We start from the raw sequence: 15387 nt of genomic DNA, 5'->3' as shown, positions 1-15387 counted from the left end.
TGCAGGTAGCTAGTAAGTCATAATGTATGTGAATCTAATATCTACCTCAGACCACATATGTTTTCAACATAGTGTGGTGCTGTCACTCTATGGTGTCTCAAAGTACGGTAGGGTAAACAGAAAAAAAGTAATTAATGAACATAATAATGAAACTTTGTTAACATTAGTAGGATTAGTTTCAAAATTTACCTCTATTGTCCATTACCTGTCTGTAAAATTTCGCAATGCTGGGTTGAGTTGAGGGAACTTTCGAATAAAATTCAAAAACAAAGTAATAGATTATTATCAACTTTATTTAAACAAAGATCGGTATTAGATGTGTTTTCAGTTTTGATTTTAAACGGAGGTATCTTTATTGTCCTTAAGTGGTCTCTTAGAATGATTCCTGTCCTACTTCAGATTTCCATTCCAGTAATTCAAAGAGGCAACACGTTGTCAAGATTTTGTGCATATTCTTTTGTTTTATTTATGTAAACTATACAACAAACTATAACAATAACTAAACAGTTCTAATATTGTTGCACTTCAACAATTGATGCAGGATTATGCCTTACCTTCTAGTGAAGTTTTCAATTAACGATCCGCCGGAAATCTAACCAAGTACCTCCCTCGGGAAGGCACAGAAATTGTTTCGGGTCAATGACAAATTCAGATTTTGTTTGGGGATCGACTGCTATTTCCCAATTTCGAATAATTTCAGCAATAGCAGCTTTTGATTGACACTGCGCAAATCTCATACCTATGAAAGTAAATATATGCATATGTATATATGTATGTAAGCGACAACAAGCAACCAGATACTACAAATACTGCAAAGCATTCTTGGAAATAACGATAATAATTAGTCTTACACTCACCTAAACAAATTCGTGGTCCATCTCCAAATGGTAGGAAAACACCCATATCTTTATACTTCTTCACTCCTCCGTTTTCAGGACTAAATCGTTCCGGATCGAACTTTTCTGGATCGGGATAATAATCAGAATCATGATGAAACGAATAATATGGAATTGAAACCACAGTGCCCTTTTCCAACTGTATAATTTTGTCCTTGCTAGTTCTGATTTCACAGTTTTCCGTACAAAGCTTAGTGTTGCTTGGAAGGGGAGTTCGAAGACGAAGAGTTTCTGTTATACAAATACTAAATTTATCAGAAATTTGAGCTACAATATGTTTCACTCTTACCGTTAATACACTGTTCTAAGTAGGGCAAATCAAGTAATTTTTCATATGAGAGACCTCCCTCAGAGGCAACCGCAGCATTTATCTCATCCCGAAGTTTCTGTTGAATGTCCCGATGCTCCGCTAACTAAAAGTACGTACAGAATTCAGTGATATATAAATAGGATTTTGTGATGAAAATGTAATCAAAGGTTTTCCAAACTATTATAAAATCTTCACGGGTACGCTTGTTCACAATTGAACTGCCAAAAGCCAAAAGTATATCAATTGAACTGCCAAAAGCAAGTAAAAATACTCGAGAGAGATATTTTTGGTCAGATCTGCGCTTTTTTTATTTGCTCAAACTACCCTTCTAGCTACCCAAGAACGACATAAAAAGGTTTTCAATGGCTCAAAAGTTTGGCGGTAGGAGCTGAATTAGAAACTCTGAATCGCAGAGAGGGTGCTTTGATATGCCTGTTACCTAAGGTAATTGGACTAAAGTATTTCTTTAGTGAAATCTAGTTTCTACAATTCTCTGGGGGAAGGAAGAAAGGGAAAGCTCATTGTCTCCAAAGATAACAGGAGCAACACTTCAACTTTTCGAAGAAGCCGAATATCTGGAGGTTATTCGAGATAAGAAATATCTTTGGAACAAACATGGAGTGGTGAAGATTAAAGGAACTCTCACATCCTATGACTATGAAGGCGAACCTTTGTTTCGACTGTGAATATAAGTTAATATCATGAGGTCGGAGGTCACATATGCATCCGTAGTGCGGTGTATTAAAGTGAGAATGAAAAGAACTGTATATTTAGGTATTACAGCGTTGTAGCACGCACTACTCAATTTGCAACCCCTACCATACCATACCATACCATATTCAGGACACTCATAAGCTATATGTATATGTCAATGAGGGAAAAACGCAAAATTGAATCGAATTCTTCTACTTTCTAATTCTCTGATCTGAATAAATCTGTTTGGTAGGAGCAGAAAGAAAACTGAAGCAAGTGAGCAAAATGCGCAGCAGGGTATACTAAGGTCTTCTATACTTTTGGATAAAAAAAATAACAAGGTCCTGGAGCTCTCAGATAATCAGAATCTGTAGTGATAGCCAAGCGGCCTGTCCGATGAGTGTCTCAGCCCACACATGCACCGGCTTGCCTGACCTCCTTTCCAGCCAGCCGGATGACCGATCATTTTTCAATCGATCACTGGCCTCCTGTACAGTCCAAGCTAACAGGCCAGCGAGATCCACACATTCCGTCTGGCGATTAATGGTAGACTAGTCAGGCGTAACTGATAGGCTGTACCGTGGCAGGGTCACTCAAATTTTAACATCGATGATCGTACGAGGATCGATTTTTTCTTCTAGGCAATCTTCAGGATCAGTTAATCAAACTCTTAATAATTAATTCTTAAGGAAATGTAAGGTAATGTAACAGTATGAAATGTCATTTTTGTATGCAGTTTGTCCTTTTAACATCACTTAATGAGTGAAATTTACATGAGCCAGTTTCTTATTTAGAACCGTCAAAAATTTGCTTGCCTTTAGCACAGTATGTGTTAGATTAATCACTTTACTCTGATTGGGTTCACTGGAAAAAGGAAATTTTGGCACCCTTGGACTTTCTTAATAATAGTAGAGTTTCTACAAAATTTTGTAGAATCGCAAACTGTATTATGAATCCAAACCCGTACTCCCCTATATTGCAATCAAAATTAAAACTAAGCTAGAGAGACGACAGTCAAACATTCATCCGATCTTAATACGTGTTTGTTTTACACAAAACCTTTAAAACAACCAAGCAACCATTTATTTACCTAAGTTATAAATAACTGGCATACAATGCAACCACCTGTATACAAACGACAAGTTGAGTTAATACCGGCAGTCAAAGGGTAGTATAGGTCCCAGGGCGAAACGTGGATTGGTACCCACAATGGAGCATAAAACCTGGGAAACACCTGCTGAACCAACACCAACAGCTCTACTACCAAACCCTATCTCCACCTCCAGGTGGTGACCGCTAGGAGTTGTTTCTTAACGAAAAGCTGCAGGCGGAGTAGGATGAAGGCGAGCCTCCCGCTCCTAAAAACGGGACAAATTGTACCAATTGGTCCTCCAGGTTGGGGGTTGGGTAGGGCTGACAGCCCTACACGGAAAACCAATGTTACGAAGCCACAACAAGAGCCTCAGACAACGACGAACCGAGCAACGACAACGGATTAACGATTTGCGCATTCTCTCATGGAACGTGCGCTCCCTGTACAGACCGAATGCAGCTTAGTAGCTACCCGATAGCCTGTCCCAATATAAGGCTGATGTAACAACATTGCCAGAGATGCGATGGACAGGGACCAGTTTCCTGAAGAAGAGCCGCTACACCATATATTATAGTGGTGATCCAATAAACCACGCGCTTGGAGTAGGTCTCTTAGTCAGCGAAAAAATGAAACCTGCTGTTATCGGCTTTGAAAATATAAGCAAAAGGCTATGCACTCTGCACTTGCGAGGCAAGTTTAGAAATATAAGCCTCATAAACGTTCACGCCCCTACAGAGGATTCGGAGAAGGAGGATGGGCCTCTCTAAACGGGACTACTTTCAACCAAATTGATCACGTGCTGATTGAACCCCACCACTTCTCAGCCTTGATGAATGTCAGAACATATAGGGGGGCCAATATAGACTCGGACCACTATCTCGTTGGCACAGTGCTCCGAGCTCGCATTACGACACCACTTACCATCCCCTCTGACAATCAGGTGAAAATGAATACCGAAGCCATTCACAACACAGCCCTCCGCAACACTTATAAGGGCGAAATGGATGCCGTAGTAACCGTAGTCAACAAAGATCCTGGAGATGAAACATCAACAAATGATCTTCATAACCACCGGAAAAACGTTATCATTGATACGGCCACAAGCCGCAAGAAAAGCCGGGACGGCTGATTTGACGGTGAATGTAAGTTAGCAACGGAACGGCAGAATGCTGCATACCAAGTAATGTTGCATTCTCAAAGAACGCAGGCACGCGCAGAGACTTGTCACGAACTCCGTCGAGCGGAGAAGCGGCTTCACAGACGGAAAAAGGAGGCCTGGGTGAACTAGAAAAGTACAGGGAGCAACCGCACCAGGCGCGGAAGTTTTACCTACAAGTCAGCAGGATGAAGCCTTATACACCCCGATGCTCACCCTGCCGAGACAAAGAGGGAAATCTGATTTCCCACAGAATGGGCATATTGGCAGAAACAGTCCAGGGATTCCCTGCGCCCCCCTATCGTATGAGCTCCTTTCGTTGTGGTATTGACGAATTGATATATTATGATGAAGCCATTTACGCTTTAGAATGCACGAAATTCACATAAAATGTAAAAGTTTCACTTTCTATAACTTTGTTAATAATAGTTGTATTTCCTTCAAACAGTTATGTTATCCCATATACCACTGCCAAATTTTGTACTTATAGTGTGAACTTAAGGGGGGTTTTCGGTTAAATTTTGAAAATATACTGATATGCTATTATTAACTTTATTTACGCGGATATCAGAACGGGATGTATTTTGAGGCCTAGATTTCGTTAAGATACACCACTGCCTTTTTTCTGATTTCTTGGTAAGGTAGCTTTTGAGAACAAGATCTGTTACACGTTTGAGGGTTCATATTTCACCTGGTATCAAAAATGTCATCAGTTTCGAGAAGTACTAATTGAACCCTTTCATTTGATATCCCCCACGACCATATTCAATGAAAAAAAAAGCCCCCTCTCCCCTTTAACTCAAGACAAAATGGCGCCACTTGCTATATATAAAGAGACTTACAGAACATACCTTTTCGTGACAATCGGTTTAGCCGTCTTCGAATGAATCGGGTGTGACGGACAGAAGGGCAAGCAGACATCGAATCGATTCTAATAAGTTTTCGTTTCACACAAAACCGTGAAAATGAAGACGGAGGAAGAGGGTGAACTTCTCAAAACTCATTTCATAAAGTCACATAGGCATCGCAACAAAGAAAAAAAAGAAAAATTAAGAGATACTAAAGAGGTATAGTGAAAATCCACCACAAGCACTACTCCAAAGCGGTCTGGAAACCGTTTACCTCCATGTCACCTGCCGGGAAGAGCAATATAGTTCCGGGGAAAGTTATCTTCATTGCGAAAGCGGTCAAAAAGATCCTTCTCATGCTTATTCGTTCAGACCAATTTCTCTGACATCCTTTTTTCTAAGAACAATACAGACATGCATTAGAGTTTATATTCTCACACGTAATCCCTTACATCTATGGCAACTTGAATATCGGGCAGTAACACCAATTGAAACTGTCCTGCATCAGTTGACGGAAGTACTACGCGACGTAACAGATAATAAATAAGTCGGAAAGGTTTTGTGTATTTTTTATATAAGAACATTTGACAACTTGACCTATTACAACTTTGTTAATAATAGTGCAAATTCCTTATGATTGATTTAGGGGGATATCCAGTAAGTTTCTGAAAAGTATAGAAATATACTATTAATCACCTTTTTTGAACTGATATCGCTATGGAGGCTATTTCGGAGCAGTAGTAGGAGTAGTAGTACCACCTTCTAGATTTTTCATCTGAGTATCTTCTGAGGCCCATGAGGGAAGTTATCAGTTTCCAGCGAATACACTTCCTCCCTTCACAACTAACGACAAAACTAATACCGGTACCGTTATAAAAAGGACTAATCGAGATCTTTCATTCGATACTCTATATAACTATTTATTTATTATTTTAAGTTGTCACAATCTCGGCAGATGTCGGATTTCACCTAATAGTAACAAGCCAAGTATTTAGGCTCGGACGATCCTACCTACTCAAAAGGCAAAGGAGCGCTGGTGATGGTGGCCTTTGGTGGGTTAGTGGAGAATCCGTCGAGAACGCTCGTGGCGCCGAATTTCTTTGATTTCCCGTGTGTTACTATTAAGGAGAACAGCTATATCAACGATATAGACGGAGCGATCTGTCTTATCAAGTAACAGTACATCAGGCTTATTATCTGGAATATGGCTATCAGTCAAAACTTACCGGTCCCAATACATGCGGCAAGCAGAACTATCAAGTACTGCTTGCGGCTCATATCGGTAAAACGGACATGTTCCCGTGATCACCCCATGCTTGTATGCGAGGATTTGATGGATCACCTTACATACAGGATTATACCTGTATTACAGTGCGCCAGAAATGACATGGTCCAACTTCTCGAACACCGAACCACGCATTCTGCACTGGTCGTTCTCCATCCGCTCTTTCATTATGAGTTATTTATAAGCTTGGGTTGCGACCACGCCATCCTGAATGGCACACATGAATCTTTCCGTCTGAGGATAGAGCTCCCCAGCGCACGGTCATCTTTTCGACAAATGCCAAATAGCCGCATGCAAGGGACTCGCTTGTTCTTTGCTGTAAAAATAAGGGCACAGCGAGTCGACTTGGCGATGGTGTTGCGCCACTACGTCAACCACGGCCCTACCTCCGATGTCCCGTGGCTCATCCGCTCCATGACAGAATGTGGATGATGCATTTGGAATTTCCGCTGTACGTTTTCCAGATCAGTTTTCGTCCAAGGCTATATTCCAAATGCATGAGCCAGTGAAGGATAGCGAATACACTCAATGAGCTTATTTATTCTTTTCCAAGAGATTTCAGTACCAGCTTATACGTCGCAGGAATTCGAACAGCAGATCATCCTTCAGTTCACCAACTCAAGCATGGATTACTCGCAGAATTCTTAGGTACTTGAAAAGTCTGTTTCGGTCATAACTCGGAAGTAGAGGTCACCAATGCTATGTTCGGCATGTGGCCCGTGATAACCGGATGGCTCTGATTCGGCACTTGTCTAATCGAAACTGCATCCCACTATCACGGCTGAATATGGCTACTATTCGCAACAGGCTTTTAAGGTGGTAACCAATACTAGCATACAACTTGATGTCATCTAAGTACATCAACTGTGTCAGCTCGCACTTAGCACGTCGTCCATATTTTATTGCAAAACCATGCCCTCTAGCATCATTCAGTGCCCATGAAAGGGGGTTCAGTGCCATGCAAAACTAAAGGGAATCCAACGAGTCCCCCTAGAAGGTGCCTATCCGTATGAGAATAGGCTCTGAGGAATGGACACCCCCAGATTAACGCACTGATAAGGCGGTATGCCACCTTGAACGACTCTCACCAAAAACTTTATTAATTTGGCATCAATACCATAGAAACGTGGAACATCGATTAGCCATGTATGCGAGACGGTGTCGGAAGTCTTAGCATAATTGATATAGCAACTAAAGAAGTTTCATCGGCCTCTAGTTACTTGTCCTTCAACTACCGGGTCCATAATGAGTTGCTCTTTCCAACCCCTTGAACTTACTCAGCAACCCCTCTGTTCATCGGACAGAATCTTGTTCACTAATAATGGACGTTGTGAATTTGTAGAGGATTGGTAAGCAAGTGAGTGATCTTGTGTCTGCGTGGTCCCGCACCGTGTCCTTGTTACGGATAATGTAGGTTATCTCCTCAGTGAGGAACGGTGGGAATTCCTCTGGCCGACTATTAACCTGATTTATGCTGCGCATAGTGACATGGCGGGAGCCTTCAGCGGTGATCCACTCAGCATGCTCAGAATTTCAACTACAGGTGCTTCACAGGGGATGGCATAGTTCCGGTAAACCCTCTGTACTTCATTTGTTACTCGTCTGCAGCCGACGCCAGTGCTAATTTGAATGAGCCTTGCAATGTCCTGCCTTAGTGAGTCCCGCCGAAGTTCCAGAGAAATTTTCCATGGTTGATCCCTTCGGTCACTGAAACTAATAACGCGAAAGCGAATCTTCTGACATTGCAATCTTACAGCCGTAATTGCACCCCAATACACAAGTGATTGTAGTTTCAGCAGCGACATGTAAGCACATAGCCGAGATGCAATCTCATCGTTGATTGAGATAGAATTCTCGGAGCTGCTGAAGATGCATAGAGCCTAGGAATACACGCTCTTTAGAATTCATCCCGAACCTCAGCGGAGACTTCACTAAACGGTGGAGATGTGTGCATCGGCAAGTACTGAAACTCTTGCCTGCAGTGCGGCGTTGATGCCGCCACCTCTGCCCCATAGACTCTTGATCACCAGCTTTTGCGATGACCTCAAGTCGAACACGCTCCTCGATGATGGCCGGGATTGTGTCAAAGCAAATAATAAAGCAGTAATGGTCACGTGCGCGAATTGCAAGAAACCTTCGCCGAATCTCTGGTGCAACAAGGAGCGGTAAGATAATATATCTGCCCAGGCCATTACTTCATGGTAGAAGCGGATTTTAAGAAGGTTCATTTCCTTAGTTCATTTCATCCGCTACCTACGCGAACTTGCTGAAGTTCCCCCTTATTGGTGTTACAAATGGCTTTGTTGGACAGCTCCAGTGTTAACTCTCACCTGGTTGTCAGAGTGATTACAGGTGGTGTTGTTATTCGAGCCCGGAGCACTATACCAGTGAGATAGTGATCCGAGTCTATATTGGCCCCCCTATATGTTCTGAAATTTATCAATGATAAGAAGTGGCGGCATTCAATCAACCCGTGGTCAATTTGGTAGAAAGTGGTCCCATCTGGAGAGGCCACATCTGTTCGTGGACCGCTTTACGCACAAACTTGTTACTTTCAACAACCATTTCGTGCGACACTGCTAACCGAATCCGCAATCCCTTATCATTGGTATCTTTATGTAAAATATGGGAGCCAAAGTATCGCCTGAAAACGGATTCCGTCCCTAATTGCCTGTTAAAATCTCCAAGTATGATTTTGATATAATACTTGGGACAAGCTGGAGGATGCGCTCTACTGCCTCAAAGAAGTTATCTTTCTTCGACTCTACAGTCTCCTCTGTAGAGGCGTGAATATTATAATAATAATAATCATTGGCGCAGCGATCCAATTGGTCAGGACCTTGAAATATGTCTTCATTCAAGACCGTAACAGTACACTACAGGATTATTGGATTATATGAGGCAATGTGTTCAACATCGTGGCGTAGTAATTTCGGTTTGGTACAGTTTACCTCGCTTTCAAGAGCGGGGAACTCATCTTCATCCTTCTGCGTCCATCGTGGGTAGTAATTCGCGCTTCGCCCAAGGACCTATGTAACCGTTTGGCCGTTGTTCTACACCATACTTAAACTGTTCTGTGTGCGTTTGTGGCCATCGAGGATGCCAGTTCTAATTATGAGTACACCCAAGGGTGACAACAGGGTGAAGAACTAACACTACTAAGACGAGCTTTTGAAATAACTAATACTTGGATGAGCGTTCAGGGTTAACAACCTGTCGCCAAGAAGTTCTTAGTCGCCCAGGGAACACCGCCATTGAATTTCATCCAGTCCATTTTCATTACATCTCGTCTTTGTATTACCGAATATTTGTCCGTAAAGTGAATGTCAAGTAACGGGAGGCTAACTAACTAATGCCGCGTCCCTTTGCTATTTTTGACTTGAATTATGCAAGGAAATTCTCAAAAGTTTTCCGAAATATGACTAATATAATGTCCAAATTTCATTGAATTCCAATTAATGTTTCCCATTAAAAACAAATCTCAAAAGGTACATGAAAATAAACCTTTTAATGTGGTTTCCCCCCTTAATTTCGCTTACTTACCAAATGTAGGCAGTTCGATATTAAAACGCTTGAAGTTTCGAATCCATCCAAAAAGAATGTCATTGTATGTGCAGCCATTTCGAGAGTCGATAGATTCTTCTTTTCCTGCAGTTGCAACAGATAGTTGAGAAAATCAACCCGGTCACTCTTGGTCTCCTTTCTCAATCGAATTGCTGTCTCCATTAAATCGGCAAAAAACCTTTCAGTATCATGTGTCACCATTCGCATTCTGCAAATATTCGTCATCCTAGGAAATAATGATACGAACAGGAAGTAAAGTTGGATCGAAAGTGATTGACTCATTAGTTTAGCTCCCATTTCTCGGATCTTGCACTCGCCATCTTCAAATGCCCCGGCTTCGACACCATAAACGCAATTGGCTACAACCTCTGTAGTAAATCTCGTTGCCAACTGGAATAAACAATGAAACCATGTTCAGTATTCAAAGTAGAGAGATATACTTAAGGGTAGGTCAAAGAAACTTAGATGGAGAAGGGATGCCTCTTAATTTATTTTTTTATATATATATATACTAAAATATTTCCTATTTTTTTCTCAAAACTTCCCCTTTCACACGTTAGGTATATTCGAGCACTTTTTAAAACTGTGTTTTGAAAATGGAAAGTTTTTTATTTATTAAGGTTAGTCGGTAAGGTTAGTTTTGAATATAAAAAAAATAATGTTGGAATTCAAAAACTTAATTCCAATATGCTACATACATACCTCTTTAGCATTTAAGCCGCCCTCGATCGGTTTCAGCGTTTCTAATTCCAAATATTTAGTCATCTTAGCACAAACTTCCTGCATCACTGGATAACTGGCTTTAATCTGGGGGAGAAGATACATTCAATATGCTTAGATATCTTGCAAATTATAATCGTGTTCTCTCACTCGAAGGGTTGTTAAAGCTGGTGTAACTTCTGCTCGCTTATCCTTCCATTCGGAGCCAGTAAGCATAAAAGGGTTCCGTGACAAAACTGGATCCAGATCTTTATGAACCTAAAAATAAATTATTGTCAATTCATAAGATTAGCTAACGACGATTATTTGATTTTTAAATTCTATTTTTTAAAACTGTCTTACTTCTAACACAGGTACTTATATGACTTGCGGTTTCGTCCTGGGCAAACACGACATGTGTATGAATTATAACCGCCTAGTACACATGCCATGTTTTTGAACTTATATAAGGGAACAAATGCCACCTTGTAACCACTTCGGTCACGCTGCTCCCAGCGCAGAGGGCAGGGCAGAAGTACGGCAACGTTCTAGACGAAACCGCAAGTCATATACAGGGTGCGGCAGCATAACTTCCTTTTTTCAAAACTCAATAAAAACTATTGTATGCATCGGAAAATATTTATTTATTTTTTATAATGTAGGTACATGTCTAAAGTTTTTATTTACATTGTTTTGAAGATCAAATCTGTTAGGTGACGTCCCCATTCTCCACACATTGCGTAAACCGAGGTGTTATGCTGGCAATTTCTTCTTGGATGTTGGTCTTCAAATCTTGTAGCCGACCCACACAAATGAAAATGGGCTTCATTGCTAAAAAAAATAATAGCACCCTCGGGAACGACATCAAGAAGAAGCTCACACGCGTTCATCCGAGAATTGAAGTCACATTCTGAAAGTTCCTGCACTATCGCCATCTTATAGGGATGAAAATGAAGATCATCACGAAGAATTCTTCTCACAGAACGATCGGATAGTCCAAGGGCAGATGCGTGTTTGCGCGCAGCACGCCGTGGCGATCGCAACATTGACGCTCTCACTGTTTCAATGTTCTCAGGTGATCTAACGGGCCGAGCGACTCCAGTTCTTCCTTTTGTCGCACTTGCAGTTTGTCTGAATGTAGTGACCCATGTAACAATTGATTTGCGGTCTGGGACGGGAGCCAACGGGCTAAATTAAAGCGATTCCGAAATGCACGCTGTGTTGCAATAACCGAACATCCGCTTGAAAAGTAAACCTCAACGGCAAAGGCACGCTCCTCACTATTCCAACGCATGATGGCGACTGAACCGTATCGGGAAAAAACTTTACAGTATCCCCTCTTGAACGAGACCACTAGCGCTCCTCTATGACATCAACTAACTGAGTGGCGCGCATTTTAAAAAAGGAAGTTATGCTGCCGAACCCTGTAGTTTTTGCAACTTTGGTGCTTGCCCAAAAATGAGAGGTCCGTGGGCAACAACCGTGGAAGTATGTTGCTCTCGAGCTGGTCCCGTCCGCTATTAAGTGGGTGGCGGACTTTGGCATCCCTCGATTCTCAAACAAACGTACAGGTGATTATATTTAGCTAAATTTAACTTATCACGAACTCCGTCGAGCGGAGAAGCGACTTCACAGACAGAAAAAGGAAGCCTGGGAGAACCAACAAGTCTGTGAACGAGAAAAGTACAGGGAGCAACCGCACCAAGCGCGGAAGTTTTACCAACAAGGCAGCAGGATGAAGCCTTATACACCACGATGCTCATCCTGCCGTGACAAAACGGGAAATCTTGAGTTGAGTACTTTGATGAACTACTGAACAACCAGAACATCGGCGAGTTGGAGGTCCTGCCAACTGAAGACGACGGACAAATACTGCCACTACAAAATTTAGGGGAAACAGTCCGTGCAATTCATCGGCTAAAAAATCATAAGTCACCAGGAGCCGATGGAATTACAGCCGAATTGGTTAAATATGGAGGCGGCCAGTTACACCAAGTGATTCATCAACTTGTGCTCAAGGTATGGGACAGCGAATCAATGCCTGACGATTGGCAACGAGGCATTATCTGTCTTATACATAACAAGTCGGGAAACCGGAAGCTGGGCGCTTCAGGTATGAAAGGTTTTGTTTGTTTCTTGTGTGAGTATATTTGAGTGTAGAACTATCCCATTTGTACGTAGCCCGTTAAGAATATGCTTTTAGCATATCAGATTTAGTACTTCGGGTTGTAAATTTACACGTAAGGCAACTTTGAGCTACTGTAACTTTGTTACTAATAGTATGATTTTGATCAAACTTGGAGATAATATACCTCATATTATATTTGATACTACTACCAACTTTTATAAATCTGACATAAACTTAACGGGGGTTTTACTCAATTTTCCAAAAAATATGTAAATATACTATTATTAACTTAATTTGAACAGATCTCGATATGGAGAGTTTTTTGAGGCCTACCGGTATAGAGGCAGCTTCATGATTTTTTTCAGATTTTTTGGTTGGGTAGTTTCTGAGAATGGCTCCGTTAAAGAAATCATCACTTTCCACCCCTCCCACTCCCCGCCTTTTTAACAAATCCCAAAACTAAGACCGGCTTCAAAAAGTACTAATCGAGACCTTTCATTTGATACCCCACATGACAATATTTGGTGAAAAAACTTTTTGCACCCCCCTTTTACATGTATGGGGACTCCCGCTAAATCTCAACGTAGGAGGATATCACACACTACATGTCTGGGGGTCCACAGTTCCCACCTTCTCACCAAATTTCGTGTCAATCGGTGTAGCCGTTTCTGAGAAAAGTACCTGTGACAGACAGACAGACAGACAGAGGGGCATAGAGATGCTATTGGGAGGCCAAAGTCCCGGTGGTGCGGCTACGGAAAAGGTAGAGCAAATGATGGGACGCATAACAAGAGCATGCGACGCTGCTATGCCGAGGCGACGAGTTCTCGCAAAAAGGCGCTCAAACTATTGGTGGAATGAAGAGATCGCGGTGCTACGGAATGCATGTTTTCGTGCTAGAAGGATCTGCCAACGATCTAGAGCAAGACCAGACTTCGACAAGAAACGGCTAGCATATGTGAACCTTCGAGGTAGGCTTAAGCAGGCTATACGGACCAGCAAGCGAGAATGCTTCAAGGAGCTTTGCACAGAGGCAGACCAAAGCCCCTGGGGAACAGCGTACAGCATAGTTATGAAGAAGATGAGAGGGCGAACACCACAATTGACCTGTCCGCATCTTCTGCTCGATATCGTGACGGCGCTCTTCCCCCCGGATAAAGGGGAGCGCAAACAACACAAGCGAGCACTCGACGTCTACACCATACCTGCGGTAACTGAGGAGGAACTTATGCAAATTTGCCGGAGAATTGGTGATAACAAAGCACCCGGTCTGGATGCTGTTCCCAATAGAGCCCTTAAACTCGCTGTTAAGACCAGACCCGACTGGTTTATCAGCGTGTTTGAGACATGCATGATAGAAGGAATTTTCCCCGATCGGTGGAAGAGGCAAAAACTAGTTTTGCTCCCGAAGCCGAATAAACATCCAGGACACCCTTCATCATACCGACCGATTTGCCTTATCGACACGGCAGGAAAGATGCTCGAAAGGGTCATCTACAACAGACTGCTCCCTATCATCGAATACAAGGATGGACTATCGGAGCGACAATTTGGATTTCGTCAAGCCCACTCAACGATCGACGCCGTAGACGTTGTTTTGAAGCTGGCTCGAGACGCGATGTCGTCTAAAAAATGCTGGTCCGTAGTGACATTGGACATCAAAAATGCGTTCAATTCCGCAAGCTGGGAGTGGATAAAAAGTTCACTGGCTAACACGGGTGTCCCTAGTTACTTGACTAAGCTCCTCAACAGTTACCTTTCGGAGAGGACACTTTGGTACGACACGGATGAGGGATCCAAGCAGTACACCGTCACCGCAGGAGTACCACAGGGCTCAGTGTTGGGTCCTCTCCTGTGGAACGTCATGTACAATGGGGTCCTTGTCCTTCCCGTGCCAAAGGAGGCCACGATAATCGGTTTCGCAGATAATAATAAAAGGTCTTCTCTCCATCAATAAAATCACGAGAGTATCGAAAATCACTTCATTTTTGATAGCACATGCAAACCAACAATAAATGTGCCGGGTAGCTATCTTCTAGCATTATAGATACTTGAAAAGCTTCTTCTGAAATTCTTCTGGCTTAGCTATTTGAACGTAAAGGTAATGGAGATGTGTGGCTTCTCTATTAGCATGCAATCAATAAGGGCTCTGTGAAACACATACGCTTTTTTCAACCTTCAACCTAAAGATCTCTTAGCATAATTTTGCTGAATTGCATGAAAAAAGTGTCAATGGTAGGCATTTGCGTAGGTATATGAGGGAGCAGATCCAAGAACGGAAGGGTCATGGTATATTCTGTTAAGTGATATTAGATAAGGATATGAATGGAACCAATCGATAATTGATGTTCAATGAATTTAAGGGCTCACGTTAGTCGGTCGATTTGTTGTTGTGTTATTATTATCATTCGTTCATGGTTTTGTTAGCGTTTTACGATTAACCCTTTCTCTTCAATTTTAAGTCTTTCCATACCTTGGGTGTTATTCATTCATCAAGTGCTCTGTAAACATCGACACCCACTCACTATTCTAATTTCTCACTATTAAAGTTCCACAAATTAATTGCACAGTCCCGAAGCTAAAAGTATTATCCATAGTTTACTCCCCATTACATCCAACACGCTTCTGGAGCTTTGTTCTAATTTCAAACTAAAACCGGCGAACTACAAATAGTTTCGTCGTTTTAGAATCATTACTGTATCTTATGTGGCACAT

General features: G+C 42.0%; 1 protein-coding gene across 2 annotated transcripts in view; it reads right to left on the bottom strand.

The window, feature by feature from the left end:
- Positions 1-275: 275 nt before the first annotated feature.
- The window catches only part of LOC119659340 (probable cytochrome P450 28d1), a 31320-nt gene continuing 16208 nt past the window's right edge, over positions 276-15387 (bottom strand). Inside the window, exons 3-9 of one of the 2 annotated variants that reach the window (XM_038067384.1) lie at positions 10716-10823; positions 10548-10652; positions 9825-10235; positions 1186-1309; positions 858-1127; positions 555-739; positions 276-475 (exon numbers count right to left, since the gene is read on the bottom strand). In XM_038067384.1, the coding sequence (XP_037923312.1) occupies positions 570-739; positions 858-1127; positions 1186-1309; positions 9825-10235; positions 10548-10652; positions 10716-10823 (1188 nt within the window). In that variant the 3' untranslated portion in view covers positions 276-475; positions 555-569. Of the gene's footprint in view, positions 740-857; positions 1128-1185; positions 1310-9824; positions 10236-10547; positions 10653-10715; positions 10824-15387 lie in introns of both variants that reach the window. The other variant, XM_038067383.1, reaches the window with a different exon arrangement.

The sequence above is a fragment of the Hermetia illucens genome, chromosome 6, assembly GCF_905115235.1.
Source record: "Hermetia illucens chromosome 6, iHerIll2.2.curated.20191125, whole genome shotgun sequence".
NCBI classification, from domain to species: domain Eukaryota; kingdom Metazoa; phylum Arthropoda; class Insecta; order Diptera; family Stratiomyidae; genus Hermetia; species Hermetia illucens.
Note: the sequence above shows the minus strand (reverse complement) of the source record. Positions and strands in the feature narration are given on the sequence as shown.